The sequence below is a fragment of the Amborella trichopoda genome, chromosome 11, assembly GCF_054954075.1.
Source record: "Amborella trichopoda isolate Santa Cruz 75 chromosome 11, AtrichopodaSantaCruz75HAP2 v2.0, whole genome shotgun sequence".
Classification (NCBI taxonomy): domain Eukaryota; kingdom Viridiplantae; phylum Streptophyta; class Magnoliopsida; order Amborellales; family Amborellaceae; genus Amborella; species Amborella trichopoda.
The window spans coordinates 1,391,577-1,409,591 of NC_142346.1; the positions used below are offsets into that span (position 1 = coordinate 1,391,577).

The 18,015-nt window shown below is 34.0% G+C and overlaps 2 protein-coding genes across 3 annotated transcripts; both read left to right on the forward strand.

The window, feature by feature from the left end:
• Window positions 1–3,727: 3,727 nt before the first annotated feature.
• Window positions 3,728–5,392, forward strand: LOC18441410 (pentatricopeptide repeat-containing protein At1g15510, chloroplastic). The gene has a single exon (XM_011627679.2). It carries the CDS (start codon window positions 3,728–3,730, stop codon window positions 5,390–5,392), a length of 1,665 nt encoding a protein of 554 aa, XP_011625981.1.
• A 4,527-nt stretch (window positions 5,393–9,919) lies between these two features.
• On the forward strand, window positions 9,920–16,864 carry LOC18441409 (protein trichome birefringence-like 5). Of its 2 annotated transcripts, XM_020671629.2 has the most exons (3): window positions 9,920–10,987; window positions 13,137–13,295; window positions 16,453–16,864. In XM_020671629.2, exons 1-3 carry the CDS (start codon window positions 10,299–10,301, stop codon window positions 16,811–16,813), a joined length of 1,209 nt encoding a protein of 402 aa, XP_020527288.1. In that variant the 5' UTR covers window positions 9,920–10,298; the 3' UTR covers window positions 16,814–16,864. The 2 variants fall into 2 exon arrangements, with proteins under 2 accessions (XP_020527288.1, XP_011626033.1); XM_011627731.3 differs by lacking the exon at window positions 13,137–13,295 and having other exon boundaries at window positions 9,926–10,987.
• Window positions 16,865–18,015: the final 1,151 nt, after the last annotated feature.

An 18,015-nucleotide genomic window follows, 5' to 3' on the forward strand; every position in this document is an offset into this window, starting at 1 on the left:
TCTTTCATTTTCCTTTCTTCTATTTTATTGTTCCTCATGTGGTATTTTTATCTGTACTCGCATTTTACACTTATATCTCTCTGTCTCATCAATGGGGGTCTTATCCTCACCTTTTTTCGCAACCAAGCCTGCATCTCCATAGTAATATCACTTTCTTTCATTTTATGTTATGCATGTTTAGATTAGTCATATTTCTTTACCTTCATGTTGTTTAATTTATTGTTTTTCTTGCATCTAATAGTTAGATTCATTACTCATGTTTAATTGCATCCTTTTAGTTTTGCTACTTATCTGTGGTTTTTTTCTTTTATTCTTTCTTTATATCTATTTTCCTAAAAATTTCTTTTTTACCTACGAGCCCCTTTCGAAACCTTCTTGGTTAAGTTCCAAGATTAAGATAGTTGGGAAATTGGCTTTGTCGGCGATCTGATATGGATAAGGTCTTAAAACCCGATTCTCCCTTGGAACATAATTTGATGAGACTCATATTCTACCAACTTATCGATTTGTTTGCATCTGAAATCAAGGCTTGATGTAGTCCCCTACTCGTAATTTCGAGTATAAACAGTATCTGAAATTTTTAGAGAGAAAAATTATTTCAAATTTTTTAGATAGCATAACTATCTCAAATTTTAAGGTTTAGAGAGAGAAAGTATCTTAAAATTTTAGCGAAATAAACTACCTGAAAGTTTTAAAACAAGAAACTAGCTCAAGACTAAAGTTTAAGAGAGAGAAACTAACTCAAAATTAAAGTTTCAAAGGGAGAAAACATCTTAAATTTTTTGAAAGAGTAACTATGTCAACTTTTAGAGTGAAAAAGTACCTGAAATTTCTTAGAGAGAGAAACTATATCAAATTTTTTAAAAAAACAAATTTTAAGTTTTAGATAGAGAAAGTAGCATCTTTGGCATCCTGGCGGCGAAGTCGGAACAACCGCTCGAAGATGAAGTTCCATCACTCTAATATCACCCTTTAGCCATTGGCTCCGGTCTTTTCCGTTGAAAAGAGTTTCCTAATAGAACGCTCGCCTCTTCCAACCTCTCCCTAGCAACGTCAAAACCGTCAACAAATAATGCTTTGACGAAGGCTCCTCAAGACAAGAAGAGTTCTTTTAACAGACTGCTTTACGGGTTCCAAGTGTTCCCCAGTTATACTATTTTTCCTCTCAGGTCTACCCCTAGGTTGAAAAGAAGAAAACTACAGGGCAGAGTGGTAGCTGCGAAGAAAACTACGTGTAAAATAGTAAACCAATGAATGCACTTCAGCAAAAAAACACCTTGATTTTTTAGAGAGAAATTATATCATATTTTAGAGAGAGAAACTATCTAAAAAATTTTATAAAGAGAAACTATCTCAAATATTAAATTTTTGAGAGAGAAACTATCTTAATTTCTTAGAGAGAGAAACTACATCAAATTTTAGAGAGAAAGTATCTAAAACTTTAAGAGAGAAACTATCTCAAAAATTTTAGACAGAGAAACTATTTCAAAATTTTTAGATAGTGAAACTATCTCAAATTTTAGGTTTTAGAAAAAGAGAGTAAATTAAAATTTTGGATAAATAAACTACCTGAAAATTTTAAAGAGAGAAACTAACTCAAAATTAAAGTTTTAGACAGAGAGCATATTAAAATTTTAGAGAGAGTACCTATATCAAATTTTAGAGTAAGAGAGTACCTAAAATTTCTTAGAGAGAGAAACTATCTCAAAATTTTTAGAAATAAACTATCTCAATTTCTATGTTTTAGGTGGACAAAGTACCTTAAAATTTTAGAGAGAGAAACTATACATATTTTAGAGAGAGAAACTACCTGAAATTAATTAGAAAGATAAACTATATCATATTTTAGAGCGAAACTATCTGAAATTATTTAGAGAGAAAAACTATTTCAAAATTTTAATAGAGGGAGACTATCTCAAATTCTAATTTTAGAGAGAGAAAGTATTTTAAAATTTTAGAAAGAAATTATATTAAATTTTAGAGAGAGAAAGTATCTAACGGACAAGAGTGACTATGACCTTCTTAAACCAAAAGTAAATAGTCTCTTTGTATAATTGTCCTATTATTAAAAAGATACGGTTTCGATGAGTCTATGTAGAAATGAGTTTCCTCTTAAAAATCTATTTTTGAGATGGATTTTTTGACTTAATTTTCAAGAACATATAATCTCTAACATGGAGATCATGAATATGAATAAATAAATAAATTTTAAAAATTAAAAGTAATAATTCTTTCAAAAAAACATTTGGACAGTTAGTTTTTAAAATGGACCACTTATTTACATGCCATTTGGAAAAACACATGTTTGGGTTTGAAACCCAAATAAATAGAGATGATTCCTTGTTTAGCTCAACTTGAGTCGAATGATTAAAATACTCTTATGTATTATGTGTTCCAAACACATGATAAAATAGTTGAAACCCTAAAGAAACAAAAATATCTTGGTCATTTGACTTGTGTTATTGGGGGAAATTATTTTTAATAATTTCAATAACACTCTTACAACCATCCATTTTGAAATTTAAAGGATAAAAATAAGAGAAAATTATAAAAAACACTCTAAAATGGACTATCTATACAACTTACCCACTCCAATCTTTTCTCTCACTTTTTCTCCCAAAAACAACTTTTCCTCGCAAAAACCCTCAAGGAAAAAAGTTGTTATTTTTTAGACATAAATGCCCTTCCCGTAAAAACCAAATCAATTCGCGGGTCCCAAGTAGCGTACTGCCGGAGCGCGTCTTTGCACTGTCAGAGCGCGTTCTCATAATGCTGGAGCGTTGTGGCTTAGACCGCACATTCAGAATGTTGGAGCGCTTGTTGATACGGCCATTACGTGTTCCTCCATTACCGGAGCGCTGTGGCTCCAAAGACTTTATTGTCGGAGCAAAATGTCGGAGCGCGTCTTTGCACTACCGGAGCGAGTTCTCATAATGTTGGAGCGTTGCGGCTCAGACGTGCATTGCCGGAGCGCACATTCAGAATGTCGGAGTTTGTTTGTACTGCCGGAGCACGTGTGAAAACAGGAGAGAAGGCTGTGAAAATAAACAAAGGTAGTTTAGTCTTATTTCATGCTACTTTTAGGTTGGGGGTTATTTGCGAGGAAAGGTTGTTTATGAAAAAAAGTGAGAGAAAAAATTTGGGTGCGGTAAATTGCCTAGATAGTCCATTTTAGAGTGTTGTTTGTAATATTCTTTAAAAATAATTGTGACCTCTGAGTAAAAAAAAAATTAGTATCTACGAGGACAATCCCATATTAAAATTGTCTCTACTCTCTTTGGTTTCTAAGTCCAAAATAGGCGTTGAAGCATTTTGTACCAAGTTACTGAGGATGTATGCAAGTGAAATAGTGTGTCAAGTAATCAATTTATTTGTAAATTCATTGACCTTTTTGACATTTTATTGATATTTCTCAATTGTATTTTGGCACCGTTACTGAAGGTTATAGTTTTGATCAACTTTTTAGACAAAGTGTCGCAGAAACCGACCGAAATTCGAAAGACGGTCGTGAAAGTTTCGGATTCTCAAAAGGATGGTAGCTCTCTAAATTCAATGGATCAAAGAGAGCAAGCTTGGAATGAGATCAGGCTTTCTTCGTTATTCAAGCTCCAAATCCCACCATCATTGGCGATTTTCAGAGCCTCAGTCCCATCAATCGAAGAGCAAAACCCTAATTTCACATATCAGGGAGGGCTCTTTACACAAAGCCTGCAAATTATTCGAAGAAATGGATCAAAGAGATTTATCGGCCTGGTCTTCTATGATCAGTGGCCACACAAAACATGGGAGACCCATTAGAGCTTTCTCTCTCTTCTCTGAGCTTCTCAAAAATGGGGTTTACCCAGATAACCATATAATCACAGGGGTCTTGAAAGCCTGCACAGTCACGGCTTCTCTGAGAAATGGTAAGCAAGTTCATGGCCATGTTCTTAAAGCATGCGTAGACCCTGATATCTATGTGTTCAATTCTCTAATAGAAATGTATATGAGTTGCTGTGCCATCGATCAAGGTGCTCAAGTGTTCGATGAAATGCTTGTAAAAAACACTGTTTCCTGGAATCTGATGATCTCTGGTTTTTCCCATAATGGGTTTCCCTTCGAAGCCATGGAAATCTTTAGAGAGATGAATTTTAGAGAGATGGGACCCAATCCGATGACTTTCACCTCTATTTTCCCGATTTGCACAGAGCTCCGACTGTTAAATCAGGGGAGGGAGATCCATGGCTGTGTCTTGCGATCTGCGTTCTGGTCTAATACACGTATTAGGAACTGTCTTATAGACATTTATGCAAAATGTGAGAGAAGAGAAAAAGCACAAATGGTGTTTGATACCATGTTGAGAGAGAAAGATATTTCTTCATGGAATTCGATCATAAGTTGCTATTCACAAAGTGGCCATGGCGACGAAGCTCTCAAGCTCTTTAGAGAAATGAAAGTGCAGTCTCTAGAGCCCAATGTGAACACATGGACTATAATAATATCACAATTTGCAAAGGATGGGAAAAGAGAGAAAGCATGGGATGCCTTTAATGCCATGATTAAACAAGGTATAGAACCAGACATTAGACTATATAACACTATGATTTCGAGCTTCTCAAATGATCCACTCCAGGCTCTAACCGTGCTTTATAAGATGAAAGCCACTGATATTAGAGTTAATCACTTCACTATAGCAAGTGTTCTACCTGTGTGTGGAAGATTAGGGGTTTTAGTTAGAGGAAAAGAGCTACATGCCCACACACTGAGACACGGGTTCGAGCTAGATTCGCACGTCGTATGCGCCTTGGTTCACATGTATGCTCAATGTGGGTGCTGGAATTTCTCTCTCTTAGTCTTTTGCATGGCTAAACACAAGGACTTAGCCTTGTGGAACTCAATGCTTGGTGCCTATGCCATGCATGGGCAAGGGCATTTGGCATTGGACTTGTTTGAGAGAATGAAGAGAGAGAAAGTGAAAATTGATGGGGTGACACTAACCAATGTGCTTTGTGCTTGCAGTAGGTCAGGTTTAGTGAGAGAAGGGCTTCGGGTGCTTGAAAGTGTAGAGAGAGAAAGTGGGGTGAGGCCTAAAGTTGAGCATTATGGTTGTGTTGTTGATATGTTAGGAAGAAATGGAAAAATAAGGGAGGCCTTAGAGGAAGCTGAAAGTCATGGGGTTGAGGCTTGGGGTGCTGTTTTGGGGGCTTGTAGGGTTTATGGGGAGTTAGAGATCGGTGAAGTCGTGGCGCAAAAGTTGTTTGAAATGGAGCCTAGGAACAGTGGGAATTATGTGTTGTTGGCAAATATGTATGCTGAGGTGGGAAGGTGGAGTGATGTTGAGAGAGTGAGGAGGATGATGGTGGATAGGGATTTGACGAAGGTGCCTGGTTGTAGTGTTATTGGAGTGAGATGAGAGTTGAAGAGACTCATCAGAGAGATGGTTTAAAAGAATTCTTTGATATATTTAGTCTAATGATGGGGTTAGGAGTTACTAAAATGTTTTAATTGAAATTCAAATCTTGAATTTCAAATTATGTATTGCTATACACATTTTAATCTAGTTGATAAGCATTTTACATTTTCTATTTCTATTTTTGTTAGATAGGTCGTTACAAGGGATTACAACTTCATGTACTTTTTACAAATACCCTATAATTGGGTAATACAATACATTGAAAAATAGTTCCAGCAGAAAGTGCTCCAAAAACTCACGTAGAGAGATTAAAAGGGCTCTCCAATTTGAGATTGAGAGAGTGGGCTGGGGTTGATTCTTTTCTTTATTGGTAAATATGATTAATTCTGGTTCATTGACGATATGGATTTCTGGTTTGGTATGTTGTAATAACCTTTTAAAAGTGATGTACAGGTGAACGTGAAACACACACTTGGCCTTTTTTGCACGACTGATTGAAAGTGTTTTAGAGACATTAGTGGGATGCTTTTAAGGTTTGGAAGCTTGTCATGGTTACACTTCAACAAAAAAGAGCTTATCATGATTAGGGCAACTCGACTTGGGTTTTAGGTCTACTTGGGAAATGGATCCGGTGGGTGGGGTTGGGGTCGTACACACCTAGACCCAAGTATGTTTGGGTCAAATATACAAGCCATGTTTGGTGGGTATCGGACCTGGACCTGACTTGAGCTGGCGGGATTCAAGTATGATAGACATGGGCGGGGTCGGGTCCTGGTTTTGCTATGGTCTGGAACCTGTTGGGGGGTCAAGCTGACCCACTTGCACCTGTACACATATACCATTTCGTTTGGTACCAAAGGTTAGAATCATCTTTGGTCGTAGAGTGTGAAATATGATAGTATGGGTGTAAGACAAGAAAGATTTTTTTGAGAATATATAGAGAAATGGTACATCGCGGTTTGTATAAAACTGGAGCTCTAAACAATCAAAGTAAAACGCACCTTTAAATAGTGTTGAGAAATGTGGTTTCAATACTGGAAATTTTTGTGATAGCTTTAAAATATATTTTCATCTTTAATTATAAAATTTAAAGCTTCAAAACTACTGTAGATCGAGCATATCTATGAAAACTTGAAAACTTTGAAAATTGGCGGTCCAAAAATGCATTACAAGATATACTATTTTTAAAACTTGAAAACCATTTTTTTCTCATGTCTATGCATCTTGAGATCGAGATGATCAATTTAAAAAAAAATTGGCATCAAAACGGAACCTCACACTTAACTTTTTTTCCTTTTATATTTGACAGCTCAAGGTGTTACATTGTGCAATATGCATGGGAATAATACACCGCAGCCATCTATACAGCTTGATGTCTTTGTGACCTTTGTGCACAACAATTTCATTGTATACAGCCCTAATTTTTCCATTGGTGTATACGAAACCCACCATTTTCCTTTACCTACTGTTTGAAAAAACAGATAGGTTGGACGGATCGACTGCCTTGAAAACCGGTTTGGATTCGCGGATCAATTCGGCCAAACGTATTAGCCAATAAAAAATTTAAAAAAAATAAAAATTTTAAAAATAATAATAATAATAATAAAAAAATGGGGCCTGATCAGCTCTCCCTGACATAAACAGCTGTTACGAAACCCGCTGGTTTTTAGTGAAAATTAGTTGGTTTCCGATACATGGTAGGAACTAGAGTGGTCCCAATAATTCTCGATCCGAAACATATATAGATCGGAGTTTTATAAAACCCTGCCCTTATCTATTAATAAAAAAAGAGCTCTTCCCTTTCAGTAGAGCCAGAAATGGAAAGAGAAAAGACTAGAAACTATAAAGAGGAAAAGTCGGTGGGAACTTAAGGCATAAGACAACTTAAAAATGGAAAAAATAAAATAAAATGGCAAAAGAGAAGATAACTTAAAAAAAAAAACTTTAATTAAAAGGCAAAAGAAAGAATAAAATGGTGAAAAAGTAAAATAGGGTTGTTATAACCTAGAACACTTAGGGGTAGGATGTTTCCCATATTTAAGTGTGAGCAGTCGGCATAGCGGTAGAGGTAAGGTGTACCTTCAAATTTTAACATGGTATATAATTTTGATGTAAAATATTTTTAAGATTATCTCAAAATCTATTTTTATATCTAATTATAAAAATTCTAATTTAAAAAATGGTTAAAATCAAATAGATCTATAATCAAATAAAAATCTTGAAAATGGATAGTGTAGATAATATGTTGTAAAATGTACTATTTCTAAGACTTAAAGTCTTTTTATTTTTTATGGTCATACATCTCGATGTAGAGAAGTTTTTCAACATTAAAACTACCTTTTCCAATAGATTTTTGAGGTGCATCCTCAGTTCTACGTTATAAGGTTCTATCCTTGTATAAACTTTTTCCCATAGCCAATGTTATGTGTGTATCTCATGTTTTGACAAGGCCGTATGCGGTTTGTTGACTAGAACATAAGTTAATGACTATGTGGAATTGGTTGTGGAAATTGCTAATTAATTTGCTATCAATTTTCATATTTTTCCTAGAAAATGTTATGATATCTTATTCAATTTTAGGTAATTAATTATTAGCTAGTGGCATGTTGCATGCTCCAATGAAAAAATTGATAGAAAATTATTTTTAATGTTTAAATAAGTAAATAAGGACCCGGTTTTTATGCGGTTAAGCCCGCATATGTAGAAACATGGGCTTATTAATAAATCTATTTTTGAAATGGATTTTTGCACTTAATTTTAAAAGACAAATAATATATAACATGGAGATCATGAATATGAAAAAATAAATAAATTTAAAAAACTAGAAATAATATTTCTAATAAGAAAATATTTGGATCGTTAGTGTCTATTGTTTTTAGGTGGAATACCTTTTTGCATCCATCTTTAAGATGAATACTTTACACTTTTTGGACCACATATGTAGTTATGCAGTCTAGCCCCCATGAGACAATTTTCCAATAGATAATAGTGTGCTACTTCAGTAATAGTTGGTTCTCGTTTTGGTGCTTCAAGGATTTAGTTGTTGGACTGTGTGCACTTGGGAAAAAGGGTGGGGTTGTGGTAGTAGCACCTTGTCAATTTAATTACCATATTGTGGTTTCTATTCTCATTGACATCACCCCACCAACACTTTAAAAAAACTAACTCCTAAACTATTTAAAAAATCGGGTAGGGGTATATATCTTCTCCATTTAATTAGCTAAAAAAAAAAATTGTCCTTAGCGTATATACCATCCATTTACAATGAATGATGTAGATTGTTCCTGAAAATCAAGGCACCGTACCCTTTTTTTTAGTAATAATAATTTTATGGCAATTATATAATACATATATAACAATTAACTATAGGAAAAGTTTATATAAGGTTGCACCCTTAAAATGTAGAACAGCAGATGCACCTCAAAAATCCATTGGAAAAAGTTGTTTTAATATTAAAAAACTCTCTAATTAATCATCTCGACATCAAGATGAATGATTATGAAAAAAAAAAGGATTTTGAATCTTAAAACTGGTGCTTACAACACATTATCTAGACTATCCATTTTCAAGATTTTCATAAATTTATAGATCCACCTGATTTTAATCATTTTTGGAGTTTAAATTTTTATAATTAATATGAAAATAGATTTTCAGATAATCTTAAGAATATTTTACATCAAAATTATATATCGTGATAAATTTTGAAGATGCACCTTAAATGGATTGTTTAAGATTGCAACCTTATGGAAACCACACCCATTAACTATTCTATTAATTTTTATTATTTAGATTTCCTGCACTGTGATTATTTCCTATACAATTTTGTTTTCAAAATTTATTCTTAAATTTCAGAGCCAAATTCCATAATGCAATTCTCACGCTCTAATTTCTTCTCCCTACTTTACCTTATATTTTACAAGTAAGACCCACTTTTAAATTTTGTCGAAATATGTAGTACTGGTGTCAAAAACTTGCTATGGCTTGAAAATTTATGTTCAACCCTAATCATGAAATTTAAAATTTAAAAAACGGTACAGATCGATGAGGTTTATAAACATTTAAAAATCTTAACAATAGATGGTCTAAATAACTTGTTACAAAAAGCACTATTTTTAAAACTTAAAAATTTTATTTTCTTTATATTCATTCATATGGAGGTTGAGATGATTAATTAGAAAGTTTTTCAACTTCAAATCACTCTTTTCTACATAATTTTTGAGGTGCAGTATAAAGGTACAACCGTAAATGAACTTTTTCCTTTTTAACTTTTCCACTTTCAAAATTAAGTTCCCCTTTCTCACAGACAAACACAACAGGCAAAAAGAATGTCTGACCACTTATTATCCCAAATAAAAGAGAAATTAAATTACTATCAAAATGAAACCTCCATATCTCTCCCCCCCCCACCTCTAGCTATCAAACTGCTTATTATCCAAATATTAAAGAAATCAAACTTCTTAAACCTCTCTCTCTCTCTCTCTCTCTCTCCTCCATAAATACTAACTACCGATTACCCTAAATAAGAGAGAAATCAGATTACTTTCAAAATGAGACAAATCCCTTATTTTCGTCTGGCAAAACAGACTCATTACCCCAGTGAAATTAGAAACCCAAGCACTTTCAAAGAAAACATCCCTCTCTCTCTCTCTCTTCTCTCTCTCTCTAACAAAGCATCCCTCTCTCTCATCCCTCTCTCTCTCTCTCTCTCTCTCTGCAGAAAAAAACCATTGACTGCGAAGCATAGGAACAACCAACTGGAAAAAACAAAAGCCATGATGGAACCTACTAAACAAAACTAGGACCCATCGACACTCCCAATGCTCACTCAGTCTCTCTCTCTCTCTCTACCCTCCCTGAAGCTCCCTCACTTTCTCTCTCTACCCTCCTTGAAGCCTACAGCCCAACAATGGCCAATCCCCAACATGAGCAACCCACCATAGAGAACCCAAAGCTCAGTCTCATAATCACCATATCCACCTTCTTCTTAGCCAGTATCTTCCTCAACATCTCTCCAAAAACCACCCCAACTCTCTCTCTTCAAGGTTTTTGGCCTAAAACTCAAACCCCAAAAGAGACTGTCACTCCAAAACAAACCTGCAACCTCTTTCAAGGCAAATGGGTCTATGATGAAAAGTATTTCTTTTACAGAGACGAGGAATGCTCATATATTCACCCTGAATTCAGCTGTCAAAAAAATGGGAGAAGAGATTGGAGGTATGAGAGATGGAGATGGGAGCCTGATGAGTGTGAGTTAATGGGGTTTGATGGGGTGAAGCTTTTAGAGAGAATTAGAGGGAAAAGAATGGTTTTTGTGGGTGATTCTCTCTCTAAAAATCAGTGGGAGTCGATGCTTTGTATGGTTGGGAATGGGAGTTGGGAGCGAGGGAGAAAGGGGAGGAGAGGGCCTGGTGTTTTTTATGGGGATTTTGGTGTTTCAATTGAGATTTCATGGTCTCCTTTTCTGGTGAGGTTTGAGGGGAGGAATGGGGAGAATGAGAGTTTGAGTTTGGATATGGTGGATGAGAATACAGGGGAGTGGAAGGATGCAGGGGTTCTGGTGTTTAACACAGGGCATTGGTGGACTCATCCTAAAAGGTTTGCTCTCTCTCTCACACACACACACACTCACTCAAACATACACACACATACAAAAGAAAAAAATATATTCTCCCTCTCTTTATATATCTCTCTCTCTCACACACACAAACACAAGAAAAAAAAGAAAAAGAAAGCCTCTCTCACACACACGCATGCAGACATACACAAACACACACACATACATCAACTAAAAAGAATATCTCACACACACACACTCTAGGAAAAAGAATGTCTCTCTCTTTAACACACATACCTGCATACACTCGACTCTCTCTTTTATCTGCCTCTCTCTCTTGCTATGTCACACACACACACACAAAAGAAGAAGATACAGTCTCTCTCCCACAGTCACACACACATACAAAAAAGAAGATACAGTCTCTCTTCCACAGTCACAGTCACAGTCACATCACAGACACACACAAATACATTCTATCAACTGTCTCTCCCTCTCTTAGCCTCTCTCCATCTTTTATACTCACTTCTCTATATCTCACACATATTCACAACCTTACTATTCCTCACACACACAAAACTTCTCTCTCTCTCTCTCTCCACTCTCTCTCTCTCCTCTCTCTCTCTCTCTCTCTCTCTCTGGAGAAAGATCCCTTGAGTTTGAAAGGAGCTCCATGCCAACTGCCGAGCGATTGGTTTAAAAGTAAAGAAAAAGCACATTCATGCTTTGGAATTCCCTGAAAGTATCCTCGAGATATTCAATGAGAAACATATATTATTTTTTGGTATCCACATATCTTCTTCTTCATTATTTATTCTTTACTATGTAACACTTCCCCAAAACATTCTTTACCATTTAACATTATTTCAAAATTATTTTATACTCCAAAGATATTAATCATGGGAACCTATAAAGTACATAGGATATTTCGAAATAATAATTATGTACTATATGGGAACTTAAATTGAAGGACTCAAAGGGCTTCGTAATTTTTCTTAAGCGAAAAAACTGGCTTATCCATTATCTGATTTACAAATAAAATACAAAAGCTTTTATTTTTGAAAAATTTTATATGAGGGGGAGGCCCTAAACAATCAAATTAATGCGCACTTCAAAAATTTTACTGTAAGAGATTTTTTTGATGCCCAAACATCCTCGATTTGGTCATCTCGTCCTCAAGATGCATGGACATGAGAAAAATGAATTTCAAATCTTGAAAATATTGCATCTTTTCAATATTTTCAAGTGTTCAAAGATCTGTTCAATCTGTACTATTTTTAAAGCTTTAAAATTTATAATTAGTGATGAAAATAATTTTTCACGACATCACAAAGATTTTTAATACTGAAACAACATCTTTCGATACTATTTGTAGGTGCGACTTGGTTTGATTATTTAGGGCTATAGCCTTATACGCCTTCTCTAATTTACAAATAAAATAGAGAATATTTAATTTTCATTTTTTTTTTTGCTGGATTTAGTTAATTAAAGTTGCCTAAAATTTTCACTGGATCGCTTTAAAATTTTGACAATATGCATGCCCTAAAAATTCCTAATGATGTCTTTTGAAACATGGAATTTCTCTCTCTAGTTGTGTGGGTCACATTAAATGTGTTTTTTTTTTTTTTTGGAGACACTTCACTTAAATTTAAGTTTAAAATTTGATACCTTTTCAATTTACCAATTTCGTCCGGAAATTGATGGTTGAGATAAAAACAAATCTGTGAACTAATCAAAGAGACAACAAACTCATGAGAATAGTTTTTTTTTTTTTATTTCACACCAATTATTTTTCCTCCCAATTCTTGCATATTCCATATTACTACATCTCAAATTCGATTCCTACCACTAAACCCAAATTTTTTTAACATAATTATAGGATTCGGTATGTGAAAACTGTGTGGCTTGTTACATATGATGCCTGACTTGCCTTTTTGTCCTTTTTTTTTTCTCAAAAATTCACTTGAAAAATTGAGTTTTATTAAGAAAGCATAAATTATATGTATTTTTTATTTTTTGGGCTGTATTTCCTGCCTATTTAGACAAAATTCAAAAAAGCAAAAAAAGACATTTATACCATACTATTGAGTTTCGATAAACTTGTTCATATCGATACATATAATAGTCACAAGCGTTGTCATAAAATTGATGATTTATTTACTATTTATGTCCATTTTTTGGGTTTTTCAGTGATAATTATTATAGAGAAAACGGGAGTTTTATTCCAATGATGAAAGATTGGGAGGCTTACGAGAGAGGGCTGAGAACATGGGGAAGATGGGTTTTGGAAAATGTGGACCCCACCAAAACCCTGGTCTTTTTCCTCACCTATTCCCCTACCCATTACAGGTAGGTGAATTTTTTTTCTTCTTTTATTTATTTATTTATAATAATTCTTTTTTGGTTTATTTTTTTGGATTTTGAAAAATTTTACCACACACTAAAAAAAAAATCAGTTCCCAATTGAAAAGTGCATGTCATTCAAATTTTAAAGAGTTCCTATCCCCATTCAAAGTACCAAAATTTTAAAATTCAAATGAAAGTGGGTCTACATGTGATGGATTTGTTTCTTTCTTAAACTTAGAAATTTGTGCTTGTTAAAATTGAGAAAATGCCATTATGAATTTATAATAAATAGTGATTTGTTTCTTTCTTAAAGTTAGAAATTTGTGCTTGTTAAAATTGAGAAAATGCCATTATGAATTTATAATAAATAGTGAAAAAAGATAAAATCAAGTAACACACAACAATGTTATTACGTTCCGACCGGTTATCGAAGGGTGAGGGTTTGGTTTATTCAAATTAGTGCAATTGTTGGTCAAATCGGTTGTACTTAATTTTTATAAAATAAAATAAAAATATGAATTAGTCTAAAATATAAAATATATTAAAAAAAATTCCCATTTTTATTTAACCGGTCTGATCAATTAAAAACTTAAAATTACAAGCCAAAACTAATCAAATATTAGTTTTGACTAGTTTTTTACCAAACCCAAATGTTCCTTTAGATTGGAGTGGTGAAGGCACCAATTAGCGATCCGACTATTAGGATCGGCGATTGTCAACTTTAACACATAACTTTCGTCTCTCACTATTAAGGTAGTTTGATTCCGGATAGCAAAAAATTTGGGTTTCATTCGAAGCCTAGGGTTTGGTTCATAACCCACGTTTTTTAGAAAACCTGATTTGGAATGGGCTTTTTTTGAACCCAAAATGGATCTATTTTAGGTACAAATTGGAATTTGACCATATAATAAAGAAAAAAAAAAAATCCAAAAATTGTGTTGCATGAAACATAAAGTTTTGAGCTACTTTGGTGTTATGTGCATCAAATTAATGTTTTTTTTAAAACAGGCAATAAGTAGGTCAAAATTTTAATGAGAAATCAATGAAATGGCAAATTTGGAGATTGATTTTATTGAAAGCTAACCATCCATACAACTATGGAAACTATGGATTGATTTTGAACTGTTACTCCAGCTGTACGGCAATAATAACCGTCGATTATGAGATCTTAAGGACAAAATTGTCCTAGGCCTCTATATATGTCACTTTTATGACCTAGTAGTGTTTTAGTGTGAATTTCACATGTATCTCCCAAAAATAAATGCACCTCTCTTTTTAAGTTAAAAAAAGAAATATTATTGGGTTGGGGTATTTTCCATCATTTGGTAAATTACTAAATGGAATAAGAAATTAATAGCTAAGGGAAGTACTAATTGTATGAGCATCATTATCCCCAGTGGGATATGGGCCATGAAAGAATTAGCAGTGGCTTATAATTGCTATTGTTTTCTATGAATGGGATTGTATGCTTTGAGATGGATTTCTTATGATACAAGAAAGTCACAATCTGTTGCAATCAGATGTGAAATTGGATGGCTGACGAAGTGTCATTTTTTCACACAAAATCTGAGATAAATTTTTTCGGATTGTCAATGGCACATTTGCCATGGCCCGATTTCATATCTGACGACTAGAGGTGACTACATTGTATGCTTTCCTGAAAGATTAACAACTCATGCTTAGCCAAAATGAGAATGGCATGGAATGTCCCAAAAGCATTATTTTAATAAAGGAAATTTATGAAATTATCCGGTAGAGTTAAAAATTAAACATTTTACCTATATATTTTTATTTAATTTCAAAATATCGACAAAAAAAAATGCAAGGTCTTGTGATGGAACAGTAGCAGCTAGGTAAAATGTTACTTCATATCTTATGAATATTTTCATAAATTTTCCTTTTTTTTTGACAGTATAAATTTTCCGTTTATTAAAGTAATGGTCTAGCCAACTCATGCATTCATCTTGATTTTTGAAGAATTTAGGAACCCTAAAAATATCCTAAATCAGCGTAAACCCATTTCTCATCAGATACATGAGTTTCAAGCTTTAAAGTAATGTAAATCTGGTGATCTTCAAAGAATTAAAATGAAAAGGCCTAAAACAAAACGTACAAAATAGACCATATTTTGGGCTCAAAATTATTATTATTATGTTTTTAAATGGTGATAGTAGTGGTCCAGATGATGCACCTACAAAACATTGGATCGCGAATCCATCTCCAAGAATAGTTCAAGAGGATGGAGTCACTGTAACATGTGCACCTAAACCCGTGCCATGGTATGCCTCGGGATCAGAATGGGTTGGATCGGGTCCGCATCCACCTGGATTTCGATCTTAATCTGGTTGGATCCAGAATATTTGGATCCATATTCGGATATGAAGAGTATATATTGGATCAGGATCCTGATCCGATAGGATCCAAAAAATTATTTTATATCTATATAATAATATATAACAAAAATACTATAATATATATATATATATATATATATATAAAAGGAAAAAGTTTACATAGAGGTGAAGCTCTAAACAATCAAATTAGAGCCCACCTCAAAAATTTCACTAGAAGAGGTTGTTTTGATGCCCAAATATTCTCAAATTGCTCATCTCGACATCAAGATGCATGGACATGAAAAAAAATGGATTTCAAGTTTTAGAAATAGTGCACCTTGTAACGTATTTTTGGACAGTCAATTTTCATGTTTTCATAGATCTGCTCGATCTACACTATTTTTGAGGCTTTAAATTAAAAATGAAAATATAGTTTAAGGCTATCTCGAAGATTTTCATTATTAAAACCACATTTCTATGTTTTTATAGATATGCTCGATCTACACTATTTTTGAAGCTTTAAATTTTATAATTAAAGATGAAAAAATATTTTAAGGCTATCACAAAGATTTTCATTATTAAAACTACATTTCTCGAAGGTGTGTTTTACTTTGATTGTTTGGAGCCTCGGCTCTATACAAATCGCACCCTATATATAATAATATATAATATTTGAATAATCCGTATCGAATTCAGATCCATATCGAATCGAGCTATATCAGGATCCAAATGATCTGAAATTCAGGTTTAAATTCTCATCCCTAACTATGCCACAAAGATGTTTTTCTTTTTCTTTAAATTTTTTGTTTTTTTTTGGTTCTCTTCAGACATCAACTTTGGGAGAAGACCACAAAAGGGGCATGCTTCAACGAAACAGAGGTCATAGAGGAGAAGTCAATTATGGGGAAGGAGTCATTAGTGGAGATGGAGTTGAGGAGAGTTGAGAAGGTGGCACATGTGATTGAAGACATGGGGTTGCCTGTGAAGCTACTGAACATAACATGGATGTCTTTGTACAGGAAAGATGCTCACACTACAATGTTCAACAATCGCAATGGCAATGGAGCAAGGCTCATGAGTGGGGATTATAGCATGGTTGATTGTAGTCATTGGTGCCTTCCTGGTTTGCCTGATGTGTGGAACCATCTACTCTATGCCTCAATTATGGGCGACCATGACATAGTGTAAGACATTTGCTTTTCTTGAAGAAATATATACATATTTTGGACCCGGTTTCTATACGGCCTAGCCCGCATATGTAGAAATGTGAGCCTCTTAATAAATCTATTTTTGATATAGATTTTAGGACTTAATTTTTAAGGATATGTAATCTCTAACATGGAGATCATGAACATGAAAAAATAAATCAATTTTTAAAACTAGAAATAACAATTCTAGTAAGAAAACATTTGGAACGGTAGTTTCCATTGTTATTAGATAGAACACCTACTTGCATTCATCTTTCATATGGATGCTTTACACTTTCTGGACCGCATATTTAGAAAGGCGGTCCAGCCCGCATGAAACAATTTTCCTTATATTATTAGGTGATCTAGGGCCCATAATTTTGGGATGTATGTATGTAACCCCTTCAACTTATTGACCTAACTTAAAAAAAGAAAGAAAAAAAATGACATACACTCTAAATTTGCCGTTAAAAAATGAGGTCCTAAAATTAAACACAGACTTTATAATGTTTTGATGATTAGATAAAAGCAGTGTTCGCCAAACCGGCCGGTCCGAACTGGAACCGGCCAGTTAGATAGGTACCGATTCTGGTTAAGGCCAGTTTTATGGTACTAATAAAAAGTCGAGAATCTCTAAAAAAAATGACTACCAAAACCGGCCGGTTCGACGATGAACTGACGGTTTTAAGTCAAAAACGGCCGGTTCGACGATGAACCAACGGTTTTAAGTTAAAACTGGTCGGTTTCCTCTAACCGGTCCGGTTTACTATTATAATAGCGATATAACCGTCATAATGGTATCCTATTAAATAGCGACCGTTATTTGACACATAGGCTATTATTTAAAATATAGCATGTGATTCTTGTTTTGCAACCCTTTTTTTATTCAATTTTCTGGCCATTTTTTATTTTTTTGGTGAATTATTACAATTATGCAATTGAAATTTCCTATAAATAACTGTTTATTGAATAAAATATCGATGAAGAACGATTTTTTAGTGGATTGAAATGGCGGATTTTTGAAACTGATAAATTTCCGCCATTTTGTCAATCTGAGCTTCAATACCCCATGAATATGCATGGAAAGGTAGGGCTTTGATTCATTACTGAAGCCTTAAACTTTTTCCTATTTTTATGTGTCGAAAACAATGAATTTTGGAGGATGATTTTGGCCAAAAATGTTGCTGCTCGAAGAACTATATC